The sequence below is a fragment of the Myodes glareolus genome, chromosome 2 (assembly GCF_982192425.1).
Source record: "Myodes glareolus chromosome 2, mMyoGla1.1, whole genome shotgun sequence".
NCBI lineage: Eukaryota > Metazoa > Chordata > Mammalia > Rodentia > Cricetidae > Myodes > Myodes glareolus.
The window spans coordinates 102,650,695-102,665,375 of NC_142027.1; the positions used below are offsets into that span (position 1 = coordinate 102,650,695).

Below are 14,681 nucleotides of genomic sequence, written 5' to 3' on the forward strand. Positions count from 1 at the left end.
GCACTGGGCTAATGGCCAAACATCACTTATTAACTACAAAAGAAGACACAGTAACTACATGATAGAGAGCGAGCACTCCTGCAGCCAGGAATGCGCTCCCATGTTATCAACCACATCCAGAGGAGGCGTGTGCACCCCTTCCTTCACAGCCAAAGAGGCTTGTACTGATTCAAATCATCATCATTATCAACCAGAAAAAATTGAAACTGAGGGCAATCCTATAAAATACATGGCCTGTTCTCTTTTTTGAAAAAATGTCATGCAAGGAAGAGTGGGAAAAAAATGTATAGCTCAATAAAAAAAAAATTTAAAAAAATGTCATGGCCAATAAAGATTAAAAGGCTGAAGATCTGTTGTGCGTTACAGGGACTGAAGTACGTGACAATAAACATAACACTCAGGCAAAGGTGGCGCAGGCCTAATATACCAGGAACACAAGAGGGACATTCAGCAGCATGTTTCCTGGCTGGGGTTCTGGAGGTCCTGGGGCTCATTCCTTAGTACTACAAATGAATGAATTCTCTCTCTCTCTCTTTCTCTCTCTCTCTCTTTCTCTCTCTCTCTCTCTCTGTGTGTGTGTGTGTGTGTGTGAGAGAGAGAGAGAGAGAGAGAGAGAGAGAGAGAGTTATTGGACAGCTGAAGACAATCGGTCTATGGAGCTCCAGTCCTCCTTGAGATCTACATATTTACTGGCTGCCTGTGGAGGACACATCTCCTTCAGTGGTGCAGCCACTGGAAGGGGCCCAAGATCTTATAAACAATCCCTCATCCACGCTCACACAGAAAACCTAAAGAAACTCACTTGTCACCACAAGGAAAAAAAGGCACAAAGGCAGAAGGCAGACCAGCTGTGACAAGCAAGGGTGATTCAGAGAAATGGAAGAGGAAAGAGAGGGAAATGGAGGTCAATAAGGCCAAAATTCATTATATGCATATATGAAGATGTCATAACAACACCCATTAAAATGTCCAGTTGATAGTGCTAATAAATAAAACAGCCGAAAAGATTGCTATACAGATTATTGGGTCGGTTTCCTATCAATATCAACTTCTTGAAGTTCTATAAAAATTTCTCACTCACAGAAAATGTATGTTGCAATATTAAGGGGAGAAAAGAGGCACTGGCCACAGAATGCCTCACTCTGCACACACAGGAAATGCTTGAGGACACAAGGCAGAAGCCCCACATGGAGAAATCCTGGCAGATGACTCAAGGGAGGGATCACTACTCACCCTACAACTGTCTGCATAAGCTCCAGTGTTTCCAAGCTCAAAACTTTGACAATAAACTGGTATTATAACATACCAACGAAACACACAAACATCCAAATACCTACCTTCCCTGTACATGAGCATAAATCATCTATAAATGCTGAAAACAATGTGTCAGCAAGATGGCTCACAGAAAGGGTCCTGGGACCCACAAGACGGAAGGAGACAACTGGTTCCCGAAAACTCACCTCCACAGACTTGTTCTCTGCTGACACACACTAAACTAAATGTAATCATAAGAAAAGTATATTTTTAATAAAACAACAACAACAAAAAGAAAACAACAGGGGAAAAAGATTCATTTGTATCCCCAAGCCAATACATGAAATACCTGGGTTTAAGTGTGACAAGAAAGTTGGGAGCTGCGTATAAAGAAAGCTGGCACTTCAGGCTTTCGAGTCTCAGTTTAATTAACGTCCTTCCCTGAAGGGAATGAATGGTCATGGGGTGGAGTCAGGAGCGGCTGGGGGTGGAGCCAGAAGCAGAGCCTAAAGGGTTGTGTCTCTAAGGCCACAAGGCCCTCAACTAAGCAACCTCAGCCAGTTCGGAAACCCACAGACAGTGTGCACTGATAATATTGTCTGTCTGTTTTAAATACAATCTCACTTTGTAGTCCAGGCTAGCCTCAAATTCACATCCTCCTCCCTCAGCTTTCCGAGTAAGGGGGTTACAGGCAGGTGCTATCCTGCAGGTGCTACCCTGCCTGCCTTTAAAACTTTACTCACAAACATAGTCAGTTGGCAAGGCTTTGGTACCCAGGCTGCAGCTGGCCACACTCTTCTCAGATAGACGGGCCAGTTGCTCAGTCAGTGAGCTGCTGTTTCCTCCTGTCTGGGCATGCTGCCCTTTCCTGGAGAGGCCAGGAACAGAGCCCTGCTCACAGTCACGAGTGGAAGTGAGACTGGTTGCTCTCTTCCCTCTATCAGCCACCAGCCATGCAGATTCCGCTGAATTGCACAGGGCAAGCTGGGGCTGGTGCAACCACCAGATGCAGCAAGCTCTGACCTCAAGAGATTCTTAAGCAACAGCCAAGACTCATCCCACCACCTACTCACCTGCCGTGGCAGGGCAAGGGCACTGTGAGAGCTTGTCAGGCACCTGGGCACGGTGGTACATACCTATAGCCCAGCACTTGGAAGACTGATAAAGGAGAATCCTAAATTCAAGGTCAGCCTCATCTACAACAAGAAAACCTATCTAAAAAGCAAATACACGCACAACAGTAGCAACAACTGCTTGTTAGGTAAATGCACCTGGCATGGCAGGCTGAAAGAGACAGGCCGACACAATAGTCACCTACCATCTGCAAGGACGGGGATGAGATGCTGAGGAGTTGGACTCCAAAGGAGTTAAGATGCCCAGGATGAACAGTGACACCACCGCAAAAAATAACTCCTGGCTCGAGAGATGACTCAGTAGGAAAGTGACTGCCATGCAAATGTGAGGATCTGAGTTCGAATTCCCAGAACCCACATAACACCAGGCATGGACAGGAGGCATCTCTGATTCCAGAGCTCCTGTAGGGAGGTGGGAGATCTAAACAGAAGAGTCCTCCACTGTGACAGGGATAAACTGGAACACTGCAGTGCTCAGCGGCCGCGAGACCTGTGCCTGAAGCTGCACCCAGGGACTCTGGGGACAGCCTGCACCTATGGCTGCTCAGTGTAAATGAAAAGTTGACAAGAAAAAATAAAAAGCAAGCAAACAAAAACACCAGTGTCAGTGCCCAATGCAGCTGGAGAAAGTTCTAGATTCTCCAGGGCATCCCTTGCCAGTCAACCTAGGGGAAGAGAATGGGAAATGTGCCCACGCTGTGATTTATAGCTGAAAACGCCCAGGAAAGGGAAGCTGAACATTGAGCAGGGTTCTGTGTGCTGGGACTAAACCAAGGAGCCAGCATTTCTTGGCTGATGTGGCTGAAACCAGAGGCAGCTGGATATTCCTGGGTATTCCTGGGGGAAGGATGTTTTCTTCCAGCTTCATTCCCAGAGCAGGGCCCAACCTGGGAGGCAGACTAGATCTGCGCTTCCCAGGGACAGACGAGGAGCCCCTCACCTCCACAGGGTCCCCTTTTCTACAACCTAGGGTCACGGTGGCTGGCAGATGGCGTCCAGCCTCACTCCTTCTACACCAGTCCCAAGTGCTGCCGAGCTCACAAGTCACTCTCAATCCGTGCCTTACAGCCAAGGCGTCTTGGTAACACAAGGAGGCTCCTCATGTGACACATGCATTGCCAATCACACGGAAGAGCGGCACTTCTGAGAGGGCTTTCTGGTCCCAGCACCCTGCATTGCCTGTGAGTCTGGTTTATCTGCGGCCCATCACAATCACCATGCAGGAGCACACAGTCCCCTACAGAGGAGGTGACACACAATTTCAACTATACACAAGGAAGTCATATATTTTCTTAAAAAATAATTTTAGTGCTAATGACTAAATCCAGCATCTTCTATGTGGTAAGCACATATACTACCACTGGGCCACACCCCCGGCCACTCACTGTGGGATTCTAGGTAGGTGCTCCACTACTGAGCTATATCCTCAGCCCCTAGGACAGGCTCAACCACTCAGTGAGTTTGAGGCCAGGTCAGGCAACATGAGACCCTGTCTCAGAAAGAAGAAGAACACAACTATGCTGCATCAAAGAGCTTGTTCCTATTAAGATCTACATTTAAAAAAAAAATCATTGGGACTCAGTAGTTAAGAGTCCTCTGAACTTTCAGAGGACCCAGGTTTAGTTCCCAGCACCCACATGGCCGCTCACACCTTTCTGCAACCAAATTTACGCAAGGAACCGAAGGCTAAAATGTCCTTTTCTTTATTCAGTAAGATGTAGAGAAACTGCAAAGTCTGCATGACTCACTTCAAGATTTCTCCCACCGCCAAGATATGGTGTCATAAACCCCCGAGTGCCAGTGAAGGAGAGAGCCCCAGCATGAGACAGTGAGGGTTTGAACTTAGAGCGAGCGCTGAACACCAGTTCATGGATGCTGCTCAGGTTCATTGCTCACTGCAATGAACCCTAAGGAAGCCACTTGACAATTCCTGGTGAGAGATACAAGCCAGGCAGGCACGTGTATCTGGCAAGTCACTCAAATGCTCCTCTGGTTTCCGGCTACAGTACTGTGTGGCCAAATCTTCCCCATGTCCTCCAGCCAAAATAATATAAGGAGCAGACTGAGAGCAGAAAGCTTGGAGTTCAGCTGGCTCTTAAGTCAGATGCTCAAGAGCCTTACAATGAACTGAAATAATTGGCTGGTGAGAAGGCTCTGCAGGTAAAAACACTCACTTGGAGGCCTCTTGACCAGAATTCTACTGCCAGGACCCAGGGTAGGAGAGAAGCAATGCCTGGAAACTGTTCTCTGCCCTCCAGATGTGTGGTGGCATGCACATCTGTACAAACACATGCGCACACACACACACTCACACACATACACACACAACAGTAATAAATAAAATAAATTAAAAAACCCCAAAAGATCCAAAAGTGACAAAACAACCATACAGTGCACCTTGTTCTAAATGGGGCGCTTCATTGAGACAGGCTCTTCTATGAAGCCCAGGCTGACCCACAACTCAAAACCCTCCTCCAACTACCCAAATGATGAGGCAACCACTGTGTTCCACCACATCTGGCCAAATATAGGGTTTTTTTTTTTCTGCTTCCCCCCCCCCCTTCTTCTTCACAGAAAACGTCCTTTTGGTTTTTACTTGTCTGTTTTGTTCTTTGAGACAAGGTCTCAGCCTCACACTTGCTACGTAGCCAGCGACGTCCAGGACGTCCTAGAACTTCTATCTCTTCCACCCCCACCTCTCCAGTGCTGGGGCTCAGGCTCCTGCCGCTCCCTGCTCCCTTGCGCACATGCGCTCTCTCTCTCTCTCTCTCTCTCTCTCTCTCTCTCTCTCTCTCTCTCTCTCTCATTAACCAGCAACATTTTACCAGGAAAGCCAGAAACTTGGGAGAAATGACACTTTGAAAACCAATTACAGAATCTCTAAACCAGTTATAACAGGGCCCATTTCCAGGAATCAAAGTTAAAGTATTTTTTCTATAATCCTCTCATTTTAATATGAAATGCCTTAAATGTAGGGTAATTATGGAAATGAGGCATGGATGCAATTTGAGTTGTCATTAATTTAGCAAGTTTATCCCCCGACATTCACAAGATGCAAAAACAGCAAACAGCAAATCACTCGGGCTCCAAACCCGGCTCCTTTGCTTTCATTTCCACTTTTTAAAGCAGAGCTGGGTCTTCTTCCAAAGCATCAAGAAAGAACTCCCACTACGTCTCTACATGATCTGTATCAGCTCGAAACGGCTTCCATAAACTCGGTACAAACTACATAACCAACATCTTTCCTATGGACTGTTCTGCATATTAAATATTATAGAATGACTATATATGGTAGATGGATGGATGGATAAGATAGAAAGACAGACAGACAGATAGACATGAAATGCTGGTTGTGGTGGTGCACATCCAGCAGTCAAGAGGTGGAGGATCATTTCAGTCATCCTTAGCTACAGAGGAAACTGAAGGCCAGCCTGGGTTCCATAAGGCTCCATCCTCAACAAAGAGAATCTATAAAAGTCTCATTCCTTAAGTAATAAACCCCGAGCCCTCAGAGCAAACTGAACGGATTACATTTTTAATGCAGAATTGTTGTGCCAGTACCTAATTCACTATGTCCCCACATACTTTCTTGTTTTAGTTTTTTGGAGACAGGGTCTTCTGTAGCTTTAGCTGGCCTTGAACATACTATGTAGCCAATGCTGGCTGTGAACTTCTTTCTGATCCTCCTGCCTCCATCCACTAGATGCTGGAATTACAGGTGTGCAGCCCTGGAACAGAACACTGGGCTGTGCACACACCAGGCAAACACTCACTCACTGAGTAGCAGCCCCAGGCCCCCACGGACCTGTTGGAAGCAACTCTGTAACCAGACCACAGTACAGTGGGCTGACAACTCTGACAAGCAATAGCAGGTGCTTCCCAACAGACAGAAGCAAGCCTTCCTGTGGAAGGGTCTGTCTATCAGTTCTGACCTTGAAAGTGCTCAGGCAGTGGCTCTCCCTCCTCACCTCCCAGCATGCTGCACGCCAGCCCTCCTCCACCGAACCCAACAATCACCCCACCCCACACCCGTTCTCAGGCCTTTCATTTGGATCTTCCCACTCCAAAGTCCCAGGACCAGTGTTGCTGTCTCCTCTTCCAGGTGGCATCTGCTACCCTTCCAGCTATAAGAGTCTGAACCTCTAATCTCCTTCCTTCTGTGCTGTGCCAGGGTCCCTTCATGCAGACACTGGATAAGTAAAACCCCAGTTCCCACACTCTCCAGCTTTGACCCCTGGGCAGGCTGACCTGATACCCTCTCCTATACTAATGGGCAAGATGAAGCTGAGCACCAACACCCATTCCTGCCTAACCTGCCCCATCCAGCAGCTCCCTGGTGGGGGGCACCAGGGTGGAGGACTTGACTCCAGAAGAGGAATGCTGGGAGCAGCCCTGGAGATGTTCAGTAAGGGAAAGAAGGTAAAGGAACTGTCCCTCTTCACTAAGTCAGGCACCTTCAACATAGCGTTCAACTGTTAGCTAGCTGCTTAATGACGTAAAGCTAATTGGCTACCGCCAACTGAACAGCTGGAGACAGCAAACAACTGTCATGTATTTTTTTTCACTAGGTCTGAAGCAATTCCTTGGGTAGCAAGATGATCATTACAATTGGTTATATTTTTATCAGGATGCAAATCTGATGTCTGTGATCTATAACATACACCATCAGTCCTGCGCCCTGAGGCACAGCCCCTCAGTCCCTCTGACTACCAGATGCTGGCATCCAAATAAACCATGAAGAGTCCTAGTGACGACTCAGGAGCTCGGGCAGCGGCTGGCAAAAGCTGCTAACACAGTACCACAGCCTGTCACCCCAGCCCTTGGAGGGGGAGGCAGGAGGCTCAGAAGTTTGAGGCCAGCCTGAGTCACATGGTGAGGTCAGGGCTACCCAACATAAAGGAGTACGGGGGTGTGGGAAGAGCTCAGCCAGGAGAGCCAAACAAGCATGAGGAGCTGAGGCTGATCTCCAGAACCTATGTATAAAAGCCAGGCTTCGTGGTGCATGCTTATGATTGCAGCAGTAGCGAGGCAGAGACGGGACAGTCCCAGCTGGCCTAGCCTACCTGGTAAGAACCAGGTTCAGTAGAGTCCCTGCCTCTAAACACAACGCGGATACTCCTGATAAATGATGCAGGAGGCTGTCCTCTCTCACACACACATACACACTCTCACACACAAAAATCTAATCTGATCAAGAAGACAGTTTGTCTCCTGACTGCCGCACTGCACCAAAAAACAGTTAAGCGGCAGTTTTGACCAGAAAGAAAAGATAAAGATCAAACTGGAATTTGATCCAATCTCTGGGTTTGATCCAACACCCATTTGTGCACAAAAAAAAAGAGAAGGTCTGCTCCTATCTCTCAAATTCAATCTGAAGAGGAGTCGTGGGATCTGACAGGTACAAATGACCCTGGTCCTTCCAGGCCCCCTCAGCAAGAGTGCGAAGAGCAGAGCGCACGCGTCCTCCGGGGCTGGAGAGGTGGGGAACGGGAAAGTGTTCACCCAAGAGCAAGCAGGCTCAGGCGCCATCTGAGACACTGGCAAAAACCAGGGTGCGCACTGAGCGGTGGCAGTACACACCTTTAATCCCAGCACTCGGGAGGCAGAGACAGGCGGATCTCTGTGAGTTTGAGGCCAGTCTGGTTTACAGATGGAATTCCAGGACAGGCTCCAAAGCTACAGAGAAACCCTGTCTCAGAGGAAAAAAAAAAAAATCAGGGTGGACTTGTGATCTCAGAACTAGGGAGGTGGAGAGGAGGATCTCTGGGACCCAACGGAAGCCAGTCCAGCCTAATTGATGAGCTCCGGGTTCTGTGAGAGATCCAATCTTAAACAAACAAACAAACAAAAACAAAAAAGAAAGAAAAAAGACATAAAACTCCTGAGAAATGACACCCAAAGTTAATCTCTGAGTCCTATACTATTCACGCACATGTGTGCATGTACCCCACACATAGTTACGTAGGCACATGTGCACACAAGAGATAGAAGACAGACAGATAGCCCCATGTCTGGACCTTATTTGGACTTTGTTTCTAGTAAATCCTGGGTGAGAAATCAGAACATTGAGAAGCAGGGGGGTTCTGAGTGAGTACTGCTGACAGGGTAGCTTACTATTTCTTTTGTAGGTGAGATGAGCCGCCGTGGTGACCTTTCTCTCCTTTTAAAGGATCCTTATCTTTCTCAGGGCAACACAACACCTACAATTTGCTTCTAGATTAAGCATAACTGGGGAGGAAGATACGGAGTAGCGGAGTAGACAGCCACTGTGGATGCTGGGTCCTGGCACATGGAAGTTCAGTACTCAGTGTTTTTATTTTTTCTTCAGCAGTGGGGATCAAACTCAATCCCTTGCTGAGCGTAACCAGGGGACTTGAAGCAAGTGTTCTGCTGTGGCACTGTAGCAGGAAGAGCTAAGAAGGGGTAAATGCATCTTTCAAGTTCAAAAACCAATTCCAAAGCAAACGGAAAAAAGAAACATATAGACACCATCACCAACACAGACACACACACACTTGCGAGCACAAGCACGGAAGCCCACTCAAGAAGAGGGCGACTCAAACTCGAGACATAGATACGACCTGGTGATGTAGGCCTGTTATCCTAGCTATTCCGCAGAGAGTCCAAGGGAACCGTGGACTACTTAGTAAGAACTTGTCTCAAAATAAAAAATAAAGAGGGCTGGAGGGTGTTTTTCAGTGGTACAGCAACTACCCAGAATTCCCCAGTGAGGGGCTGGGATGCAGCCCAGTGGCAGAGCACCTGCCTAGAATCCTCCAGTGAGGGGCTGGGGTGTGGCCCAGTGGTAGAGCCCTGCCTAGAATCCCCCAGTGAGGGGCTGGGGTGTGGCTCAGTGGTAGAGCCCTGCCTAGAATCCCCCAGTGAAGAACTGGGGTGTGGCTCAGTGGTAGAGCCCCTGCCTAGAATCCCCCAGTGAAGAACTGGGGTGTGGCTCAGTGGTAGAGTGCCTACTTAGCAAGTACAAAGCCCTAGGTTTGCTCCCCAGCACACCTCTGCCCTTACGGCTTACAGCGGCAGCTGTGGGTGGTTCTCCACCCAAGGATCCCCGACAACAGTAACTGAAAGTACTGAAGGTTTGAAGATAAACTTCTAGCAACCATTGGGGCTGGATTCTGGTTTTTCTCCTGTGTGGGAGATGCCTAGGAGATGTGTGGCGTGTGCAAATGTCACCCACATGGCTGTCACTGTCATCTATCCTGAGGGTGGAGTAGAAGGCAGCTAAGGATGGCGCTGCTTTGGGAATCAGTGTGGGTGTCCACAAGGGACAAAACTGCCAAGCCTGGAGCTACTGGGGCTTGCTGAAGGCAGGCAATGGTTAAGTCAACGAAATTCTAATGCAAAACAGGCAAACAAAACAAGAGATAGGCACAGAAAAAAATTGCCATTATTTCCAGATCACTAATGAACTTTTCATTTCAAGACAAAAATTGGGGGGAAGATAATAAAAAAAGCGAGCTTTGGTCCTGGAGGATGGTCTCTTTGGTGGTGAAGTGCCAGCAAGCGTGAGGACCTCAGATCCCCAGCACCCAAGCAAAGGATGGGTACATTAGCACACACACACACACACACACACACACACACACACACACACACACAGTATACTTACAACTGCCTTGCTCTGAACTCACTGGAGTATTTTCAATGTCAACATGCTGAAACAGCACTCTAACCCCAAACTTGACAACATCCTGTCCTATCCATGAGACCATTTCTTTTAAAGCTCCCTAGGTCAAAAACCATGGGAGACCCCCAGAACTGCTCAGCTGGCCTGCTGACAGGCTTCCCTGAAGCAGGGTAGATGTGCCCTCCATTGCTGATTTTCCTTCTGCACACTGCCTATGACTCTATGGGCAGGGACTGTGCTCAGAAACACTCCCCCAGTCAGACACACGCAGCTGGCCTGGCGAGACGGCTCCGATGGGGTTTGCCACACAGGCATAAGACCCGAGTTTGATTCTGAGAAGTCACATAAAGAAGCTAGACATGTTGGCAAGGGATCACAATCCCAGCGCTCAGGAGGAAGAGAGAGAGCCCTGGGACTTGCTAGCTAGCCAACCTAGACATCCAGATTCGGTCAAACACCCTGCCCCGCAAAATAAGGGAAAGGTTAAATGAAGAAGACATTCAAAGTTGACTTCTAGTCTCCACACGTGAACATACAGTCAGAAGAATGGGTAGTATGCACACACACACATGCATACACGCACACTCTGCACCCATCTAAAGGGCTGCAGGGCTCTATGGTAAATCCCTTCCCTGCCAGTTAAGCCACCATGCTCAGACACGTACCCACTGCACATGCCAGCTCCTGAGAGACAGATTTCCAGGCACTGCACACAACATCATTTCAAAAATAGCAGCCTCGGCCCTGATCAGTAGATGAGCAGGACCCTGTGGTTTGAAATTTGTCCACCATGGGGAGACAATCCCACGCGAAAAAAAGTCTTTTATTCCAAAGGCAGGGAGTGGGGCTGGGGAGAAGTCAGTGAGTAAGAGCGCTTGCCGCACAAGCAGGAGGGCGTGAGTTTGGATCCCTGACACCCATATAAAGAGCCAGGTGTGGTTTCCTGCGAGGCTGCAACCCCAGTGCCGTGGGGGTGGAGACAGGAGGATCACTGGGGCTTGCAGGCTGCCAACCTAGCTCCAGGTTCCGTCTGAGACTCTTCCTCGGGAAATAAGGTAGAGAGTGACAGAGCAAGACGCCCAGTGGCCTCTTCCTTTGACTTCTGCATGTGCAGCCCCATCCCTAACAATACAGTAAGCTAGACTCTGGCAGGGGTGGTTGGGATAAGAACCCTAAGAAGACAGGGGTTTGAGGTGTTTCCAGAACCTGAGTTACAGGAAGGAGCCCGAGGAAGATGAAGAGAAAGATCGTCTGTCAATTTCTCAGGCCCAGGAATGCAGTTAATGACCCACTGACTGACCGATTGTTCCTCCAGGCAATCTGGCTTTATTTCCTTTCCGTGGTGGGGATGGATCACAGAGTCTCATGTGAGCTAGGGAGGTAAGTGGTCTGTCTACCACCCAGCTACAGTCCAGCCCTTGTACACTCAACAGGGACACAGCTTTCCGGTTTGGGAAAAGAAGGTGACATTCCTTCTCACACCTTAGTAAGATGAGTCACTGTTGGTGTTCAAAGTTATTCAGTCGGAATCTATAATCTATAACGTATCTGAACCCTGGGAAGGCGGACATACAATGGCAAATACTCCAGACCTGGGAACGACCCCAGCAAAAGCTCTACACTGAGGGAGCTCATAAATGTGAGTAACCAGACAGACACTCACACCTGACCGTGAACCTTAAAGGAACACCAGTGAGAGTTAGAAGCAATTACTGAATAGAAAAAGAAAGTGCTGGGAAGGAAGCAATTAACATGGCTTCCCCCTAGTACATAAGATCTTAAGGTCCTGGACCTCGAGGGTGACAGAGAAACTAGGAATAATGGGAGCTTGGAAGAGGGTAAAGTAGGCATGGTGTCGAATGTCACAGAAGCAGTGAGCCTGGGACCTGGGATGAGCTAGGGATCTGTACTTCCCACCATGTTTTGGGGGTAAATAGAGGCACAGAACTTCTTGCCCAGATACTAGATGTAAAGCCGCTGCCTCCAGACTTGCTCTTAAGGCATGGACTGTCTCCCAAGCAAGGCAGCTCCCTGGACCATACACCTCCCGGGGAACACCCTCCCAGACAGGGGTAGGGCAGCTCAGCAGTCCTTCCAGGTCCAGGCCAAGAAAGTGAACACTGGGGTCCTGACCTATGGGAGTCAAGGACAAGGAGTGTACCTAGATTACCCACGAGAGTCAGAAGTGGCCCTGGTGGCTCTGCCTAAATGGAATCAGGGTTGAGGGCCATGGGTGGGGGGGAAGAGATCAGGCTGAGCGGGGTCTCATGCTGCCAGGGGAAAGTTAAGGGTCAGGGAGTGACCCTGGAGGAAGGGAATGTTTTGGGGCTGGAAGAATCTAGGGTGACCCAGAGAGTCCTGACTAGGTTAGATGGAGATCAGGGTGAGTTAACATTCTCAAGTCAACAGGGGTCAGAGATGACTTCTGTCTGGAGGTTTAGGCAGGGTGAGATTAGGGGTTAAGAGTGGCCCTAGGGCTCTCAGGTTAAGTAGAGTCAGGGGTAACTGCTCCTCTCTGGTAAGGTGAGGGTCAAGAGTGGCCCCAGGTATTGGGGGCAGGTGGGATTAGGGGCAACCTGGGTTCAGAAAGTAAGGGACCAGCATGGGAGGGGTGGAGGCCAGATGAAGTAGAGGAGTATGTGGGGGGGGGGAGTAGCGTGAACCCCAGTGTTTAGGTCTCTCCAGGATTGGAGTGGCAGGGGGCTTCAGGATGAGTGGGGTCTGAGTTTGATCCTACCAGTCAGTCAGGGCCCACCCAGGGATAAGGGCCCAGTGAGCTAACAGGGGGTCAGGCTTAGCTGGGTCGTGATTAACATCACAGGGTCAGAGCCAGGTGAAGGTCGCGAATCACCGGTATCTTAGGGTTCAGGTTTAGCTGGGTGGAGAAACGTGGTAGTCAGGTGGTCGGACCAGGTGGGATCAAGATCAATCAGTGTAAGCAGGGGTTCAGAGCTAGGTGGGGTCAAGACTGGGAGATGTCTATGTAATCAGAGCCGGGTGGAGTCGAGATTGGAGAGGCTAGTGCCTGGCAGGGTCGAAATGAGGGAGGGAGTGACCAGGGGCTAGGACCCAACAACAACAACAACAAAAAAACAAAAAAACGAAATGGGATGGGGAGGAGGAGCGACCCAGAGGCCCGGCCAGGAGGAGTCGAGTTGAGGGGGTTGACGAGGGGTTCAGGCCGGATAGGGTCGAGATCAGGGGGTGACAAGGGACTAAGCCCGGTGGGGTCGAGATCGGCGGGTGGCCAGGGGGTCCAGGCCAGATCCGGAGAAGGGTGACCCGGGGGGTGGCGCCGCACTCACTGTTGGGGCAGCTGAAGGGCTGGCGCTCCCCGCCTCTGGAAGGCCCCGTCCACGAAGACACCGTTCTTGCCGAGGCAACGCAGATAGAAGTGAGGTTCCTGGAAGCTGAGCTGCAGGTGGCGCCGGGAGATGAAGCTCGACAGGCCCATGCTCAGGTCCACCGAGCCCTGCGACGAGTTGCGGCCGATGGTGACGCTGGGCTGTCGCATCAGAAACTCGAACTCCCGGCCCTCCAGTCGCGCTAGGACCGGCCCGGGGCTCTGGCGCACGGAGGCGGCGACCGCGGCCACTAAGGCAGGCGCGGCGGTGGTGGCAGTGGCGGAGGTAGTGGGCACCGGGCCGGGGCCGGGGCTGGGACCGGGCACCGCGGGTACCGCGGGCGCCGCGGGCGGCCCGGGCGGAGGCTGCGCCGGCGGCGGCGGGGATGCGGTGGCCGGGAAGGTGGCGGCCGCGGCCGCGGCGCACAGCACAGGGCTGCAGGGAGCGGAGCGCAGCGCCAGAAGGGCGCGGGCGCCGCTGTCCTCGCCGACTTCGGCCATGTTCGCGCAGCTCCGAGCGGCTCCGGCGGCGGCCGAGGCGGCGCGGGGCGGGGCGGGGCGGGGCGGCGCGCGCGGAAACCTGGATTGGATCACGGCGCGGAGCGGAGCAGGGGTGCTACAGGACCCCTGACGCTGCGCGCGCAGCTTCCACTTCGGGGAGGGCGGGTACAGAGAGACCAAGAGTCAAAGAGCCCCCTCCTCCTGCTCCGAAGTGCGCGTGGTGGTGTTTGAGTCACCACGTTTTTAGGGGTGTCCTACTGGGGCTGCAGATCAAAGGTGCCCTTGGATACTTGTGATGCTTTCACCTAATCGACGATCGCTTCTGCACGGCTGTTCTTTGTGGTTTCGCTTTTTCCTTTTATAATGTTGCAAATTACATTTTATTTATTCATGTATTTACTTGTGGCTCGCCACACCTGGGTGTGTGTGTGCGCACGTGTGGGGTGTGTGTGTGTGTGTGTGTGTGTGTGTGTATGTATGTGTGTGTGTAGGTTAGAGGGGGACAGCTTTCAGGTCTATTCTCTCCTACCCTGTGGGTTCTGAGGATGGAATTCAGGTCGAGCTTGGTGACAAGAACCTTCACCTACTGAGATACCTTGTTGGTCCTTGTTTTGTTGTTGTTTGAGACGCTATCTCATACCCAGGCTGGCCTTGTCAGGCCAGCCTAGAGTAGGCTGGCTGCAAATTCATGATTTTCCTGCTCAAGCATTACAGGTGTGTGCCACCAAGCCTAGCCCTTTTAATTAAGTAATTAATTAACTAATATTTTGTACAGGGTCTCTTGCTATGTAGCTCAGACTGCCTT

At 50.4% G+C, this 14,681-nt stretch overlaps 1 protein-coding gene across 2 annotated transcripts in view; it reads right to left on the reverse strand.

Moving 5' to 3' along the window:
* Nucleotides 1-13,914, reverse strand: part of Foxk1 (forkhead box K1) — a 67,148-nt gene extending 53,234 nt beyond the window's left edge. For both annotated transcript variants that reach the window (XM_085683535.2, XM_048436696.3), the window contains exon 1: nt 13,338-13,914. In XM_085683535.2, the coding sequence (XP_085539661.1) occupies nt 13,338-13,876 (539 nt within the window). In that variant the 5' untranslated portion in view covers nt 13,877-13,914. The remainder of the gene's footprint in view (nt 1-13,337) is intronic.
* Nucleotides 13,915-14,681: the final 767 nt, after the last annotated feature.